At 48.6% G+C, this 18821-nt stretch overlaps 1 protein-coding gene across 4 annotated transcripts in view; it reads left to right on the forward strand.

Moving 5' to 3' along the window:
• Positions 1-18821, forward strand: part of BIRC6 (baculoviral IAP repeat containing 6) — a 2208279-nt gene that overhangs the window by 281390 nt on the left and 1908068 nt on the right. For all 4 annotated transcript variants that reach the window (XM_078648748.1, XM_078648749.1, XM_078648751.1 and 1 more), the window contains exon 9: positions 391-443. In XM_078648748.1, the coding sequence (XP_078504874.1) occupies positions 391-443 (53 nt within the window). The remainder of the gene's footprint in view (positions 1-390; positions 444-18821) is intronic.

Raw genomic sequence — 18821 nt, forward strand, 5'->3', positions numbered from 1 at the left:
ATCCACATATGTATATTTAACTTTATGAATTGGGCCCAGAGTATAGGACTTTCTGGTGAATGTAGCTATATAATCGCTGTAAACAGCCATGCTTGATTGTCTTACAGCATTTTCTTCAGTAGCCAAATGTTCAAAAAACAATTGTGACAGAAAAGGTACGTTGTAATTGATTCTTTCTGATGCTACTTCATGGAATCAATGCAAAGTTTATCCATTGAAGGCTTCCAGGGCAATATTGTATGATTGGAATCAGGCATGGTTTGTTTTGTGTTTGAAATGGATGCAGCATTTGTTTCACTACAATGTATTCTTAGTGATGCACTATTGATGTGGCATACACTTTTTAATGTAAACATATTTGAGATCTAATTGAATTTGTTTTGTTGCCAGTGATGATTTGTTGGAAGACTCAGACAGTGAGGAACATTCAGATTCTGTCACAGGTGAGTGAAAATTCCAGGAAATGTTTAATGACCGTAACAAACAATTGAGCTGCTGATAAAAGCCTGAAAGAAAAAAAGTTGAATATTGCAGATTTCCCTTTAAATGGAAAATTCCATCATTAATTTTAAGCATTCAGAGCAATCCTGAGACTAAAACTTGATCTTTATTGTATTTATGCCAGATGTCACCACAAGGCTTAGCCACCGTAGTTTCTTTTGTTTAAAATAATGCTGGTTATCAAGCACTTCAATAGAAACTGATGAAATTAGGTGATAGACTGGGGCCTAGATTGAGCTGCAAGCATCGTGCAGCGTAAAGTGTGTGTGTTTGTGTGTGTAAAAATATAATTTTGCTGCACCATGGCTGCTGCTCATTTTAGGCCCAAGTCAATATATATTCACAACTCACTCCATATGTTTAAAATATAAGTAACATGCAGTCATAATTTGGTAAAGAGACTACATTTTATGCAGTTATGTAGATGGCGTCATGCACTATGGAAGTGATGAGCAGGAGCTTCATATAAGCTCCACTCGTGCTCACTGACATCAATTACTTTCTACACATTGCGGTGGATCCGCAGTGTGTCTGTGGTATTTTATCAGACTTTTCATCATAATTTATTCAGTGTGCAAGGGTGAGATCACCTTCTTAAACCACAAGGTTTACACAATGCAGAGGTTGATGCAAACAAATGTCGATAACGGACCCACTCAAAGGATGGTGGTGTTGCCTGGCATCGAACCACAACTTTAAGTGAAGTGAAGTAGTGTGGCTCACTGGTTAGAGGCGGCAGACCCGAGAGCAGAGGACGGCCCGGGACCAGGGTTCGATTCCCGGCGCGGCAGGTTTCTGGACCAGGGTCAGCGGACTCGATAATTCTCTCGCCTCGGTGCCCACTCTGATCAGCGATCACACTCGGCAACTCTGGGCATTAGCTTGCCTCATCTTCACTAACGGCCCCACCAGACCGCCGGGGATGCCTGGTCTCACCCTGGAGATACCCATTAAGGGACCATCTCTCAGGGAAGCCAGGAAGGGTTTCGCAGCGGTCGAAGCGCCTTGGGACCCTACGGGTAAGTAGTGCGCTATATAAATGCCTATACATTTACATACATTTACATTTACATTTACAGGCCTGTGGTGTCTAAGCCCTGTTAAACCTGAAAAGTATGTCGGGATGTAAGCCATACTCTCGGTTGCCAAGCGCAATAAGACTCCACGCCATGACCAGTCAAAGTCTAAAGTAAGGTCCTGTTCCTGCATCAGGTGCTCAATGTGGTCTTCAGGGAACTCAAAAAGAAATCTAAGAAATCCAAGTAGGAAACTGCCTCCTCCCACCACTCTTGAACTTCAGAGAAGGTGCAGGGGCATCAGCATGCCTCCTGCTATCAATCCCGATCTCCATCGGAGCTGATTCAGTCTCTGGTCCTGATGCACCCTGATTTTCCAGGTCCATCAGAGATGTTTAAGCAAGTAGAAACTTTCAGAAAGGCTGTGCTGCGGATCTTCTGGACTTTACCTGCCTCCTGTGCCACGCTTTCGGGATCCAAGTAACCACAAGGGCTTCTAGTCAGACTTGCACTGGCAGGTCCAGCCCTGGCTTTGATCCTCACATCGACACCTTCCTCTGCTCCGGTACCGGTCGCATGGATATACAGTCTATAGTGCATTCCGACTCTGAACTGAATCAGCCATGCCTTCGACCGAAGTCCGGCCAGGTCCCAAATGGCGCGCAACCCTTGGCAATCCATGCGATTCGGATACTTTGCCACATGATAGGGCCCATACATCACAACATTTATTTTGCAGGGTTTCTGAAAACGACAACAATGATAGCTGAGATGATTATGTTCCTCTATATGATGAGAACAACAGGTTTGGAAAGCTTCCGCATGCTAGTCAAGATGCCAGTGGGATTGACACTTTGCCTGATACTGGTCTTGTGTCTCCCCCGTGCCTGGCAACAGAGGAAGGCACCTCTTTGCTGTTGTGATGTGATTGGCAGCTAAAGTATTAGAGCTACAGTTGCTGACCATGAAAGTGAAAACCAATGATTTGATTACAGTTTTGCAACCAGACCATGCTCCCACGGAGCCACTCTTTCCATTCAACAAGGCACTTAATGACAGCCTTTTGGGCACCTAGGGCAAGTCCTGTTCAGGGCTGCCCATCAATGGACAGGTTGCCTGTAGCCATCGCCATTTGCCCTGTGCCTGATGGCAACCCACTCTGGAGTGTCTGGTGTTTTTAAGCATCCAAAAGCAGGTTTACCCTGAATGCTTTTTCCCACCAACCCTTAACCCAAGTGAATGAAGACTTTTACAAAAATATTTTTCTCCTCTATGAACATTGGTCAGAGTTAGCTGTTTCCTTGGCCATTAGTCCCATGTCCTTTGGGATATGGTGGCTTGGATTGTTTTTGGCTGTTCTGAACAATACTCAGGCGATTCAGGATGGCTGCAATATGACCGCATTTGTGATGCGCTCAGGACTGGGCATGGCTGTCTAGAGCGTGTCAGAGACTCCATTGTGCCTCTCCTCTGCCATGCCTGGATGTGGTCCACAGGTTTCTCCTGGTATGTCCAGGCATATTTAAAGGACATGTGTTTTGACTGAACTCGATTTTTGGGTATACGGTAGACTCTGCCTTGGAGAGCCTTAAAGAAAGCAGAGCTACATCTCGTTTGTGGGCCTGTCTGCTCCCACAAGGCCATTCCACTAGCAGTTTCAACTTTTTTGTGACTATAGTAGAGGTTTACGGTCTCAACACTAGACCCCTCCCCTAGCACACCAGACTTATCAGCAGTTTTGTGTCCTAGACCTTGGTTTCCAGAGGCCACCAGGACAGCAGGGACAATGTGAAGCTCAGTTCCACGCCCCTCCAGCTGTTGCAACCCCAATTACTTTTGTGGCTCCTTGTCGCCACTCAGCCACCCTGCTGGAGGCAGGAAGTGATCTTTCTTCCTGGGGTGGCAGACCATCATGATACACAGGTGGGTCCTACAAATTCTCTGCTGAGGCTGTGCCCTTCCTTTCTTTTGTAAACTACTTCCCCTTCCAACACCTTTAAGGTGGCTGACGGAGGGCCACATAGAGGGTTCCGCCTTGGAAGCAGGAAATGTGCTTTACTCCTGCTACTTACTTTTACCGAAGGACGAAGGTCTTTATCCTTGCTTAGATCTTAGCTTTGCAGCACCTGCCTGTGGAAAGACCAATTCAAGATGCTTATGCTAGCCCAGGTCCTTTCTGCACTGGATATTGGGTGATGTTGGGGCCTGCAGGATGCTTATTTTCACATCCCCTTCATGCAGGCCCACAGGTGTTACCTGCAGTTTATGGTGGCTCAGGAGCATTTTCAGTTTGCAGTGCTCTCATTTGGCTCACTAGCGCTCCTCTGGTGCTCTGGAATGTGATGGTGGTGGCCTCAGCAAATCTACAGAGGTGTAGATACTAGTCTTCTCCTTACCTTGACGACTTGCTGTTGAAAGCTTGCTCATCCCAGGCAGTCGTCCACCACCTCCAGACGACCACAAACCACCTAACATCGTTGGGGATCACTATCAACGAACTGAAGTCCTACCGGACTCCTTCACAGACATTCCCTTTCATCGGAACCACTCTGGATACTGATGGTTTTATGCCCGTCCCCTGGAACGGAAGGTCCAGAACATCTGTTCTATTTAACATCTGTTGGGTTTGCAGTGTGAATGACTCTTGAGACTGCTGGGATCGGTGGCCTCCTGCCTCCATGTTGGCTCTATAATGAGACCTGAAATTCAAACTAGCACATCAGAAATCTTTCAGATTGTACCTGGATTTTAGAGGAGACAGCTAAACATCTGCAGTGGTGGCAACTGGACGACATTTGGGTGAGTGGCAAACCCTTCTCCCTACCCTACCCTACCCGTAGCTGATAGCGGTCACAGATGCATCATTACTGGGTTGGGGTCAGAAGACTCTGGTTCACGGTGGATACTCAACTCCACATCAACTTGTTAGAGTTGAGGTTGAATTGCATGGTGCTGAAGACCTTCCTGCCCTTCATTAAAGGAAAGCTGGTGCAGGTGCTCACGGGCAGCACTACTTCCATCTGGTACTGCAAAAAGCAAGCCAGAGTAGGCTCCTGGACCCTGTACCAGTAGGCTTGCAACTCTGGAAGGGGCTGGACGGGCAAGGGATTTCTTTGTTTGTGAACTACCTAGTAGGGTCGTAAAACACCAGAGCGGATGAACTCCGCTGCAGACGCCTACCGGATCACGAATGACAGCTACTCCCAAAGGAGCCAGAGATAAACCCTGGCTTGATATTTTCACCAACACCAAGAACATGCAATGTCAGCATTTCTGTGTGCTGGATTTTCCAAGGCAGCTCTTGCTCAGTGTCCTTACATCTGGAGTGGAGTTCAGGACTCATGTATGCATCCCCCTCCCCCCACTACTTCTGGCCAGAGTTCCATTGATCAAGAAGGACAAGACCAAAGTCATCCTAGTGGCACTGAATTGGACCAGAAGAGTGTGGTACCTGGAACTCCTGGGCATGAGCCTCTGTCCTTAGATAAATCTGCCACTTTGGCAGGATCTTTGGTCGCAGCTGCAGGGCAGGTTGCTCCTCCTGGGGCTGTAAGCTGAGTCTCAGGCTGAATTTCAAAGCAGAAGTAGTTGACATCCTACCTGTATCCTAATGTTGATATCATCTTGACGGCGAGGTGTCTGTCTCTAAATCAGTATATGCCAGCTTTTAGGAAAAATTAGGGGATTGATGAGGCACCCAACAATTTAACCCTATACAGGGAAAGGTGTCTGAAGTTTTAGTTTGTTCCGTCCCTAGCCCAATAAGGACTTGCCTTGGGCATTGGTAAGGGCTACTCCTCAGCTATTTTGACAACCACAGAAAGGCCAAAACAACTTTTGTTATTGAAATCACTAATTGTGGTGCAGCTTTTGAAAGGTTTGCTCCATTTGTTTCCACCGAAACCCTTTGTGATGGCCCATTGGGTCTTGAACATGGGCCTCACATTCTTGATGTGCATACAGTTTGAGCTGTTGCACAGTTGTCCCTTCAGACGGCTGACCTTAAAGAGTCTTTCTAATCGTCATATCATTAGTTAGTCTTGTGAGTGAACTTTATGATCAATGTGTAAATCCACCCCTCCTTCCCTGCTAATGCGATTTTCAAGGCCCAAGCTTCCTTTCTACCAAAAATGTTTTTTACCTTTTATGTCAGACGAGCCCTCACACTTCCGGCATTCTTTGTGCCACCGCATCTCTCTAAGGATAAAGAGAGAGTCCATTGTTTGAATCCTTAAGTTTCCATATCGATTGTACCAAGGGACAACGAGTGGGCAATCAGCTCTTTGTAGGGTTTTCCCCGCGGAAAGAAGGGTACAAAATTGCAAAAGCAGACTTTCTCCCCATGGCTAGTTATCCGCACTAAGATCTGCTATGCACTGGTGAAGAAGCAAACCCCAGAAGGCATACAGGCTCATTCCACCAGGGCCAAAGCTGGTACTATAGTGTTAGTACCCAGAATACCTGTCCTGGACTTCTGTCAGGCAGCCACTTAATCTTCAGTACACACACATTCATAAAGCACTGTTGTCTTGACAGTCATGTCCAGCGAAGGGGACATTTTTCCTGCCTTGTCCTGCAGGGCTTTTTGGTCTGAGCCAGTCATAGACCTGCCAACTTGGGAGGTACTCCTCTTGTATGATAAGGAGAGGAGTCTGTGTTTAGCAGTTTCCATCAGAAGAACATGGTACTTACCTTAGGTATTGATATTTCCGGTGGATACCTGAAGCACAGATTCGTTACAAGCACTCCCACCTGCCCATTCTGTGAACTGGACTCTCTTCCATTTAAAAAGGCCCCAACCTAGAGAGCTGCACAGTGGTCATACCAATTTGCCGAAGGGCAACTGCATCTGAGGGCGCAAACACTGTGGAAAATAAACTAACGTCAGTGTGCATGGGTGGTACTTGTATGTGGCGCCGCTAGTCACTTCTGAAGCCGGTGTATTTTTCCCGAGGCGAGGAATATGCGGTTAGATAGAGTATCAAACAGAAAGAGGGCCTGAAGGTAAGTAACTTGTTTATATGGAAAGAAAGTAGGTGCAAGTAGGCCAGAAAAACCCTTGAAAATCTCAGTGGAGGGTCTCACCCTACTACAGTTTACCTATAGGTTTTACCACTTCCTACAGAGAGGGCCTGCTTCAGGGTCTCTGCAGCTATGGGTTTTCTAGCCATATGGGTGTCTCCCAATAAGGAAGTGGGTTTTACAGGATATGGTGGTGTTTGTGGGTGTAAAGCCTATGATAGTAGCTTGCAAGTTCCAGAGTAAAAGTTAAGTGCTCCTTTAGTAATGAGGCTGCCACATTTGTCAGATATGATTATAGTGCTGAATGGGCTCCCTGATTACGAGGAGTGCTTTGTGAGGAGGTAGAACTGAGGCCAATTTTACAGATAAAATGTAAGACTCCTTCCAAAAGCTAATACTTTATTACTGTAGGGCCAAAGAGATGATTAAAATGAAGTAAGGATGCAGAGGAGTTTTATTCCTCCAGGATCATGTTGGTCAACATCTTTAACTCATTATATGGCCCCTAAAGGGGGTCCCCGGCTTTCATGAGGACTAGTATCCCTATATGTATATAAATTCTCATTCATTCAGATTGTCAGAGCACCTAGGCCGCATAACAGGTGTTGGGCAGGAGATCCCTTTGGCAAAAGTGTGACTACAAGGTTCCCCTTGTGTGATCCTTCTTGTGGCATTGATCCCTTTGCTATGGGGATCTCATTACAAAATATTAAAATGAAAGTATATTTTAATAGACCCTGCGATGCTCCGATTCTTCACCTTTTGAATATTCCCCTGGTGTCTGATGGATCTGGAAAATCTTCAGCTTTACCCCTGCGTGCCAGTAGCTCTGCATCAAGGCCGTTTGTCACCGGACGTAAAATGCAGGCCTATTTAGATGCCACCCATGGAAGTTAACGTCCGTTCCTTTTTTTCCGTTCCAACAGTTGGGGATCTGAACCTACCCTTGTCTCTTTTTGACTTTTTCCAACTATTTCTGCAGTGTGCAAAGTACAGTGTCACCTCATATATCTACAGTATTCAAACAGTGGGTGGTATGTCTGACTGACCCGCATGTTTGCTGAGACTGCCCTGCCCACAGCTTTAAAGAGGCCACACGCTGCTTTAGCAGCAGTATAGCTGCGCCTTAAAGTCCATCCATATTTCTTCACAGCTACTCCCCTGACAGGGAATTCAAGAGAATAGAGACATTTGGAAAAAGGGTCTTCTCTTTTGCGAGTTTGGCCCTCCACTCTGTTAATGTCAGTTGCCTGCCAGACTGCTATTTTCACACCTTGTGGGATTCGCTTGCACAGATGCTCCCTGTGGCTCTATAGAAAGCCCATGCTAACCTCTCTCAGGTAACGCAGGATGGTCGTAATGTGGCAAAAATCACTATCCGTTGCAAACTGAACACCACTGGTTCACTTGGCAGATTATAGGCACCAGTGTAGCTCTTTACAGGCACTCCTGGAAGCTGTTCACTGAGTTAACAGGGGACTTTCAGTTAAATCTTTTGGACATGCCAATTGACAGTTTCTGTTTTTAGGGCAAAGCGGATTCAGCCATGTGCTGTTTTAAAGCTACCAGCACTCTCTAGGCCTTTCTGTTCCCACCACACCAACACTGTTTCTGCTCCGTGGCCACAGAAGAGACTTTCAGCGGCACCAGCAAACCCAGCCCTTGCAGCAGGCTTGCCCTGGCTGCGGCTGCAGTACCCACAGAGTATGTGGACAGTAAGGACGGCATGCAGCCTAGTCTTCTGCTGTTCCATGTGCTCCGACCCAAACCTCTTTAGTGTGCCCCTAACAGCACACCGGTACCCTCTTGGAGTCTGGATCTGACATTTTCTGCCAGGTTGACTGGCAATAACTTAGGACAAATTGGTCCTGCACATTTGGTTGTGGGGTTACTCCATACCATTTCTCTGAGACCTGCTGCACTTTCCATCACCCCCTGAAGAGCTGACAGAGGCCCACCTGTGCCTAATGCAGCAGGAAGTGCTGGCTCTTTTGGCCAAAGTAGCCTTAGAGAGGGTGAAGGCGCCAGAAGTTGGTTGTGGGTTTGTTATTCCTGCTACTTCCTTCTACCAAAAAAGGATGAAGGCCTCCGCCCTGTCTTTTATCTCAGCCCGCTCACTGCCTTTCTACGAAAGGACAGATTAAAGAAGCACACCTTGTGTAGCCTGGAGACTAGATGGTGGTTTAGGTACGTGCCGCCTGCAGTTCACAGTTCGCCCCAGAGTATTTTCATGTCTCTGTGCTTCCCTTCGGCTAAACCAGCACCTGTTAGGTGTTCGCTAAAGTGTGGGTCAAGCGATCAGTCAGTCATCACACACCTCCAAACTACAAAGAACCTTCTATTATGGTTGGGGTTCACTATCAACGTGCTGACATCCGGACACCGAGCAGATGTCTGGACGTGGGTAGGTCTCACGCCGTGGAGGACCTCGCTCCGAGTTACTCTTCCCTCGCCAATAAGCGAGTATCGTGGACACCTCGGTTGGGGTCACATCGCCATCTCCTTCTAGGTGTTCGCCAGAAGGTAGACCTTTAAATTGTGTTCACATTTTCACCTCTCACACAGGACTATGATTCGGGTCCAGATTACAGGGGACTTGATCTCTCTTTCCACATCCTTGGCTGTCCCTATCAGAGTAGATGAGGATCTCAGGGTCCTGAAGAAATGCCATGGATCCTATTGGACGATTCAGGGCATGAAATATGTCTACCATCTCCACCCTACACATACCACTCTGAACTGCAGCAGGTATAATTCTCCTTGTCAGTCACAACTTTGATAGACGTCTGGTTTTATTGCTAGCAGAGAAATCCAGGAAATAAAATTGGTTTTTGGAATCCCCTAGCCATTTTTAACTTGCACTTTTGGTTTCCCACTTCTACTTCAGAGAAGACCTCTGGCAGACAGCCCCCCCTGTGTGGCCTTTTGGGCATTGCAGCACCGGCCCACTGAGGAGCTGCCCTATGATGAAGCATGACACCCTTTGGGGTGTGTGAGGGTCCTTTCTCCTTATTGGAGCTATCCCATTCAAAGACCCCATTCTAGACCAGGAACACCCTACATCCTATTCCCCTTCCTTCCTCTTCCTGTCTTCCCTTCCACGCCCCTTTGGGAACTGCATACCTATGTTCTTGCCATGGTTTGATTTCTTCTCTTAAGATTGGATGATGCTGCAGATTTTACTGTAGAGTTGGAGTCTAGCTGCTAAACTTCCACAGTGTGATATAGCTAGAAATGACTAGTGCAGCTATATGCAGGCGTATCTGATTTGACTTGGTGTTTGACTGTAGACCTGCAGTGTGAACAGATTGGGAAGAGAGTGGGCAGCTTTCACCTTTGAACAGAAAAAATGCTGAGGGAAGCGACATGAACTTCACGAAAACCACCCTAATTTATTCTGTCATCCGAAGGAGAACCTCAAGCTGTGTATTGGGGAGACTTTTTTCCCCTATCTTTCTGACACCAACACTGGTATATGTAAGGGAGGTATGAGACATAATGGAACAATGTCCTGATGTGGGAAAGTGGCTCTATATATACTGGACCAAAGTAAGGTACAGTGTGTATAGAGACCACCAACCCCAGAGGTATAACGGAGGTTAAAGTCAGGGCTGACCTTAATCTCAAAAGTGGTAGCTTGGTCGAGCAGTAAGGCAGTACCAGAGGACAGTGTAAATCATTTGTTGTACACACTCAGTCAGCAAAAGGTTTCACACACTCAAGGACTGAACTCCAGGCCAATTGTTTTATATCAAACAATATAATTGTTTTATTTTTTTGAACCAACAGGTATCAAAAATATACTTTTCTCAATAAGAAGTGATCTCAAGTAATTACTTTGCAGAAAGGAAATAACTTTGTAAACACAACAGGTACAGGGGTTGTAGTAGGCAACATAATTCTAAACACAATCTAATTTTGAGCTCAATGTTTTTTTCTACAAAAAATGCAGTTGATTACTTTGTAAATTACGTTGGTAATTCCAGGACTGGATTCTAGATTCAGTCCTGGGGTCTAAGCTCAAAACAGTTTAGTAAAAACGTTTTGGTTATTGCAATGATGTTTGAAGGAATATAAAGGTATTTTAAAAGTTCACACTTAGAAACTTTTAAGTGAAAATCTAGCAATGTTATCCAATGGGAGAAAATTCAGGTTACAGGTAAAGTACATTCTCGTTACTTTTGTAATCCAGTACTGGGCTCCTAGGTTAATTTAGCAACAACAAGGGACCCCAATTCAGTCAGCAGGGACCTCGGGGAACATACTTTGTACATGCAACACTGGTCCCATGCATACAAGCAATTTGAAAGAAATAAAATATAGACGGAGTCAATCTATATTTGGAATGACATGTCCAGCCGGACAGTGGTCTTTAGAGTTTACTCAATTTGTACTTCGTTATACCATAAGGAGTACCTTCCACAATTCAGCCAGTGTGGAGCACAAGCCTGTGCCCAGCACTTACAGAACAGGTACAGAGGGTGGATGTAGGGAGCAAAGAAGGGCTTTTTAAGGCAAAGCACGTTTTTCTGTCATAAAATGCAATTATACAGAATACTTAAACAGAGCACCATTCAAAACACACAGTAATCACGTTTTTAGCATTGGAGCACCAATTGTGGAAGGTACTCCTTATGGTATAACGAAGTACAAATTGAGTAAACTCTAAAGACCACTGTCCGGCTGGACATGTCATTCCAAATATAGATTGACTCTGTCTATATTTTATTTCTTTCAAATTGCTTGTATGCATGGGACCAGTGTTGCATGTACAAAGGGCTCCTAGGTCCAGCACTGGGATCTCTGCTTAAGACGCGTAAGTAATTACGTTTCAGTAGTTGGTTCGATTTTTTTTTTCTTTGAAAACTTTTTATTGATTTTAAAACAAGAAAAACAAAAGAACAATACAAAACAAGGCAGTACATTAAAACGTGTCATCACGTGGTCCGTGGGGGGGGTACATAGAGGAATCAAGCAGTAGTGCAATCAATAATTGGGGGGGGGAGAAGGGGGGGGAAGGAGACCAAAATACATACAAAACAACTATGTTCCTGCGGAGGAAACGTCAGGCTGGGAGGAAGACAAATCAGCATCAAATTCTGACATTGGGGGAGTACATATATCTCCACGATATGCGTTCCATTGGGTCCACACTTTCCCCCACTTGCCTGGCTTGCCACGGGAAACATATACAGTTTTTTCTCGAAACATGCACCAATCCATGTTTTGTGTCCATCCCAGAAGTGTCGGAGGCTTCTGAGCGCCCCACAATTGGGCAATATCACGCTTGGCCACCATGTTTCCCAAGGTCGCCCAGCGGAGCTGCGCTCGATTGTAGTCATTCGGCTCCCAGACATTCAACAAGCATCTTCGCGCTTCAGGCATTAATCGCACTCCCGTGACCTCACTCATTACTTCATGCACGCGGTTCCAATAACGTATCACAGCAGGGCATTCCCAGATAATATGAAGGAACGTAGCCACCATACCGCATCCACGCCTGCACAAGCCATCCATCGAAAATCCCATGCGAACCAGACGTGGGCCAGTCACATACACCCTATGCAGAATTTTCAGTTGGACGAACCGAAGACGTGCCGGGATAGCTACTTCCTTCGGGGAAGAAATAGCGGACTGCCAGTCCTCATCATCGAGTTCCAGACCATCTCCGGTCCACAACCCTCGAAGACTATCTAGTAGATCAGTCCTGGTATTGATCAACTTTTTATAAATTAGCGAGATCGTGCTATCAGGAACCTGACCATCCAGAATCCGATCCTCGAGCGGGGATGCCTCCGGCACGTCCGAGCCTAGTGGAAAAACAGACAAGACCGCATGCCGGACTTGCGCATATGTGAAGAATTCCTTATCATTCAGCCCATACTCAACTTTCAATTCCTCAAACGTCTTGACCCTGCCCTTGATCCATACGTCATCTACCCTACTGATCCCGATCATGTCCCACCGATCAAATCCCTTCGATTGCCAAAGGGAGCCCAGTTTATCCGAAGCATATAGTGGGGTAGCCCGGGTCGGCCTATCGGCCCATCCCGTGGCTGCCGTAGCTCTACGCCACACCTGCACTGCTGTTTTGGTGGGGCCCGTAAGAGTGTCACCAGCTGATTTCGCATATAGAGCCCTATTGTAGTCCCCACCGGGTAACAACCATCTGTCCATCGCAAAAGCCGGGTTTAGTGGGGGAGTGTAGGTGCCATGGTTGATGGCCCCCAATTGAGAGGCCCAATAATAGCGACGAATGTCCGGGAGAGCGATGCGGCCATCGTACCAAGGGAGTGTAAGCTTCGAGAGGGCGATGCGAGGACGGCCCCCCCATAACAATTGCCGCTGTAGACTCTCAATCTCACGAAAATATTCCGCTGGCACTACATCAAGCGTGTTTTGAAGCGCATAAAGGAATCGGGGGAGCGACATCATCTTAAACAACGCAGCTCGTCCCAAGGGAGAAAGGGGGAGCTTGCTCCAAGTCCCGACAGCCGCCCGAAGGCGTCTGAGAGGGGGCAGCAGATTGCGCTCATACCGAAGTGTGGGGTCCAAGGTGACAAAGATTCCCAGATATTTGAAACCATCTAGTACCACCGGAATAGGACAATCACGGGGCAGGAGGGGAGTATCACCGGAGAGAACATAAACGCAAGATTTAGACCAATTTATAACTAAGCCGGAATTTTTACGGAAAGAAGTCAAAACTTCAAAAAGGACGATTAACGACTGTCGGGACGATGTGAGGTACAAAAGGATGTCATCTGCATACAGAGATACACGGTCTTCAAAGTCCGGAGACCATCGAATACCCTTCATGGATGGTTCCCATCGCAGCCAAGCCGCCAGTGGCTCTAAAGCAAGGGCAAACAAGAGTGGGGACAGAGGACAGCCCTGGCGCGTACCTCTACCGAGAACAAAGGAGGCCGAGACACGTCCATTCACCACTACCTGGGCTAAGGGATCAGCATAAAGCAATCAAACCCAACGGATAAAGGTGGGCCCAAACCCGAATTTGGAGAGGACCGCCCAATGATAGGGCCATTCAATCGTGTCAAACGCCATGGTGGCGTCCAAAGACGCCAAGATGGCCGACTCTCTCAATGTCCCGGCTCGCGCGAGGACTCCATGCAAGCGCCGAAGATTAAGTGCCGTATTGCGATGTGGTATAAATCCGGACTGGTCCGGATGAACCAGATCGCCTATAACAGCCACCAGACGATTAGCAAGAACTTTGGCCAGGATCTTGGGTTCAGCATTTATTAGGGAAATAGGCCTGTACGATTCGCAGCGGTCACGTGGCTTACCCTCTTTATGTATAACCACTATGGAAGCCAATCTCTGGTCAGGAGGAAGAAACCCTTCCGCCAGTGATTCCAGAAACATAGATCGCATATACGGTGCCAGTACATCCGGACGAAGCTTGTAGAGTTCTATAGGGAGTCCATTAGGGCCCGAGGCCTTCCCGGAGCGAATCGAACGGATAGCGGTCGCAACTTCATCCGCCGTAGGCGGAGCCTCCAGCAGGTCCCGCTCAGATTCAGACAAACATGGTAGCGAGATATCGCGTAAAAGCATGTGGGAGTCCTGCTCCGGTCTATCGGACACAGGGGAGTACACTACCCGGAAATAATCGGCGAACCTCTCAACAATCCCAGCAGGGTCCGTGATACTTTCACCATTCGCGTTAACTATAACAGGAACCACTCGACTCGCGCATTCTCTCCTATCCAACCAAGCAAGCAACTTCCCAGCCTTATCTCCCACATCATACAGACGTCCCTGCTGTTCACGACTCATCTCCTTCGCTGCATCAGTCACCAGAGCTCTGTACTCATGTTGTTTTAGGTCCAACAGATGAAGCCTCTCAGGGGAGACTCCAGCATCCAACTCTCCCTCAAGAACGGTAATTTCAGTCTCAAGACGAACAACCTCCTCTCGTCTACATCTCTTAACAGTGCCAATCGACGAGAGGGCCTGCCCCCGAATTACAGTTTTGTACGCCTCCCACAAGGAGACAGAAGAGGATACTGACCCCACATTTTCGGCAAAGTAGTGATCAATTGCCTTAAGTAGTTCCGCTCTAATCTTGGGATCACGGAGGTACCATGGGTTGATCGGGGCCACTCGACCCTCCGATCCCCCATGTGCGTTCACAACCAACCACAGTGGGGAATGATCCGAAATACCCCTGGCAAGATGTTTCACCTCCCCTATACGGGAAGTCTGGGAGGAGGGCATCAAAACATAATCCAATCTCGAAAGGCTGCCGTGGGCCCCAGAGTGGAAGGTATACTGTTGTTGCCCAGGATGATGTAATCGCCAACAATCGGTCAGCCCCAGCGCCTCCATGAAGTCCCCAAGCCAGGATTGGAAATTAGCGAGAACTCGGGGAGGGTAACGATCACACATCCCAGATACTACTGAATTAAAGTCTCCCCCGACCACAAGCAAACCCTCGGGGACTCCCAGAATCACTCTTCCCAAATCCGCATAGGTCGTAGTTTGAAGACCTGGGGGTATGTAAACAGAAAATAGTGTAACCACCCTACCCTCCCAACGCCCCACAATGGCGGCGTACCGCCCTCTATCATCAAGTATAATGTCGTCAACAGCGAGGGGGAGGGAGGTCCGGATTAGAATGCCCACCCCTCTGGAGCCAGAAGTGAAACCTGAGTGTGCAATGAGACGATAGCCACGCCTATTCATGGCGTGGCACGTATTACCCAGCAAGTGCGTCTCCTGAAGCAAAACCACATCAGGGGACAAGCGTCTCAGTAACTGCAAGACCACTCCCCGTTTAATTCTGTCTCCCAGACCATTGACGTTCCAACACAGTATCCGTAGTCCCTTACCCCCCATCCCAGAGTCCACCCCAAGTCTCCCCCCACGCCAGCCGCGACACCACAACACAGAAGATCATCAGCATTATGCCTTGAAAAAAACAAAGAAACACATCCCTGAACTTCCCAACCCCCCAAAACAACATCATACCCCCCACCCCGCACCCCTGCGTTAGACTCAAAAGCCACCCCAACTCGCAGCGTGCCTGTCGCCCTAACATACAACTAATCTACGAAAAGAACCCCAGAGGAGGAAGTCTCACCCGCCCCTCACCCACTCCCCAGTAAGACAATGGAGTAGCAATCATTATCAGTATAGCATCGAACCATTGCCGAAAGTCAAAACGTTGGTCCGGGAGCCGATGTCGCTCCCTATTCCTGCTCCGTCGGGCCGCCCTCCGCTCCACCGGAAGGTTCCGATTGTTCAAACCGCCCTCGTCCCGTAGGTAGCGAGTCCAACCAGTCATTAGCCGCTTCAGGATGGTCAAAGAAAAATGTTCTATCATTGTGGACGATACGCAATCGAGCCGGGAAAAGCATGGCATATTTCATTTCCCTGTCTCTCAGTCTCTTCTTCACTCCTTGAAATCCTAGCCGCTGCTTCTGGACTTGTTGGGTGAAGTCCGGATAAAAGCTGACCGCAGCGTTCTCATATTCCGTGGGGCCTGATGTGCGGGAAGCCTGCAGTATCACATCCCTGTCACGAAAGTTGAAAATCCGCGCAATGATGGGGCGCGGAGAGGCACCCAGCTTGGGCGGGCCACCCGGGACATGGTGGGCCCGTTCTACTGCAAAGAACTTGCTCAGGCCCTTGGGCGCTAAATGATTTAGGACAAGGTCCTCCACCAGTAGGTCCACAGCTGACGATTCCGTCTTCTCCGGGACACCGACCAGTCGGACGTTGTTCCGTCGTGCTCGGAACTCAAAATCGTCCAAGCGACGAGAGAGATAGTCACGGGCGGATCTCAGATTACCGACCTCCGTCTGTAGGTCAGAGACGTCGGCGATGAGACTAGTAGTCTTCAGGTCGAGAGACTTGACCTTTTCGTTGGTTTTTGCAAGATCCGCCCTGATTAGATTGACATCTATGGCAACAGTGTCCAGCTTGTGGGTTAGGGCCTCATACTGTTGTCCCATCGCGGCCTTCATCCCAGCAATGGCGCACATGACGTCTTTCAACGACGGGTCATCACCCAGCAGGGATTCGTCCTCAATGCCAGCCGGGGGTTTAGCCATTCCGCTCGGAGAGCTCTTAGTGAGGGTATATCGGTCCATGACGTTGGATTGGACAGAACCTCCTCGAGCTGCCGGTCTGGTCTTGTGCCTCTCCGCTTCAGGCTTGGTGGCCATCTTAGGTCGTGTGCCCCGGAGGGTAGACTGAGACCTAGTGAAAATGGCTACACTCGATGTGCCCGCAGAAGCTCAAGGAATAAAGTGAGGACCAGTCACTAGGCAAAGAGCAAGAAAGTCCAGATCTCCAAGCGATGTTGCGAATAAATGAGTGAAGCAAGCAACCCGGGCGACCAAGGCAAGGTCAATGACGTAGGATCATCAAAATCGAAACCGAAAGTAGAAGACCGGGCAGGGGAGGTTAACGCAGGCCGTTGTTATTCAATTACTACCTGGCTGGCAGAGTAGGCAAGCCCGGGGCAGTGCCATGGAGCAGGCCGCAAATATTCAAAAAGCCATATCTTAGGTTCCCGGAGACCAAAGCGAAATCCGCCAACAGATAAATGATCAGCAGGTTCACGACCACAGAAGCCCGTCGTCCAAATCAGGATTAGATGCAGGATAGTCGATGGAGGTGGCGAAGGTCCGGGAGCTCTGAGCTCACGCGACCATCTTGGGTGCGCGATAAGCTCCTCCTCCGTTGGTTCGATTTTTAAGGAATATTTCAAGTTTTCAAAAGTAGACACTTGGAACAAATTTCACAGAAAATCAGACAATGGATTCCTATGGAGAAAATACAGGTTAGTAGTAAACCCGGTTAGGATTACTTTTGTGGTTCAGTACTGGGCTACAAGGTACAGTTCTGGCTTCGCTCCTGATCACAGGTGAGTACTTCGGAATTCGATATTCGGCTGATTTTATGGGAATATTTTAGAGTTTCAAAACTTAACACTCAAGTCAAACCAGTCAATGTTGTCCTATGGCATGAAAGTGAGTTATCGGTTTCCAGGTGAGTACTCGACTGGTGAAGTTAAAGTTCTGGGCATAGACTCAGGGGTCCCCCAGGGTCAGGTAGGTGCAGTTGGTACACCCTCAGCGGCACAGGGGCAGTCGGGTGCAGAGGTAGTTAAGCCCAATGTTATCCAATGGAGGGGGAGGGGGCCTTCGGTTGGTGGCTGCAAGCAAGCAGGTCACACAGCTTTGGGAGTGGAGCTCCTAGTCACTTACTCAGGGCAAGTGGGGAAGTAGAGCTGGGTAGTAGTTGTACTTCCAGCGGCACTCGGGCGGCTGGGTGCAGGGGGCTTTTGAGCCGTCGGGCACCCAATGTTATTCAAAGGAAAAGGTAAAAAGGGAACAAGGCTGCAGACTCGGGGACGGTGATTCTTCAGGTGCGACCACCACTTCAAGAGGTAAGTTAGGATCTTGGAGAAGAGGTAGGTACCCCAATGGAAGGCACAGGGGGCTGCAGGGAGCCGGGTGCAGGGGTGTCTTTTGCTGTCGGGTAATCTTACCCTCGGCTGGTCGCGGTTGGGGGGGGGGGGGGGGTCTCTGGTTCTGAGGTTGCAGGCGTCGTCTGGTTTGTCGAGGAGGCTCTTTGGGCACTGGACTTCGGGTCCCAGTCACCGGGGGGGACGTCCTCGTGGTCTTGGTTCACTCTGGCATGGGCTGGGCTCGGCGGGTGCAGAGTGGGCTCGATTCGCGGTTCCTGGCTGGCACCAGGGGTGTTGCTTTTGGAGCAGAGCCTCTGCTAATGGGAGTCCCAGTCTCTAAGAGGGTCAAGGCTGGCAGGTCCTCCGGGGTTCTCGAGGTTGCTGCCCGCAGGAGACGCCGGGGTTAAGCAGGAGCAGGTTCAAGGCTCAACAGGCCGGTAGGGCTGGGGCCAAGTCAGTTGTCGTTGTCCTTTTGTTAGCAGCTGCACGGCAGGTCGTCTTTCTTCTTGTTCTTCTTCTTATTTTTCAAAACTGGATCTAACGAAGGAAGGTTCAGGGAGCCCCTAAATACTGTATTTAGGGGCGTTACAGGTAGGGAAAGGGCAGGGACCAATAGGTCCTTGTCCTGGGGTGGGTACACCCCCTATTCTGCTCCTCTCCTGTGGGAGGGGGGCAGGATCCAGCTGTGATTGGGCAGGGCTCCCCATCTTCAAGATGGCTGGAGCCGGGGTCGTGCTTCACCTCGCCTCTCCCACCTGAGGGGTGGGTTTGGCATAGGCTGGCACACCCACTTCCTGCCGTAGGGTTTCCCGCCAGTCTTCCCGCCAGAGTGGGGGTCA

The sequence above is a fragment of the Lissotriton helveticus genome, chromosome 6 (genome assembly GCF_964261635.1).
Source record: "Lissotriton helveticus chromosome 6, aLisHel1.1, whole genome shotgun sequence".
Taxonomy (NCBI): domain Eukaryota; kingdom Metazoa; phylum Chordata; class Amphibia; order Caudata; family Salamandridae; genus Lissotriton; species Lissotriton helveticus.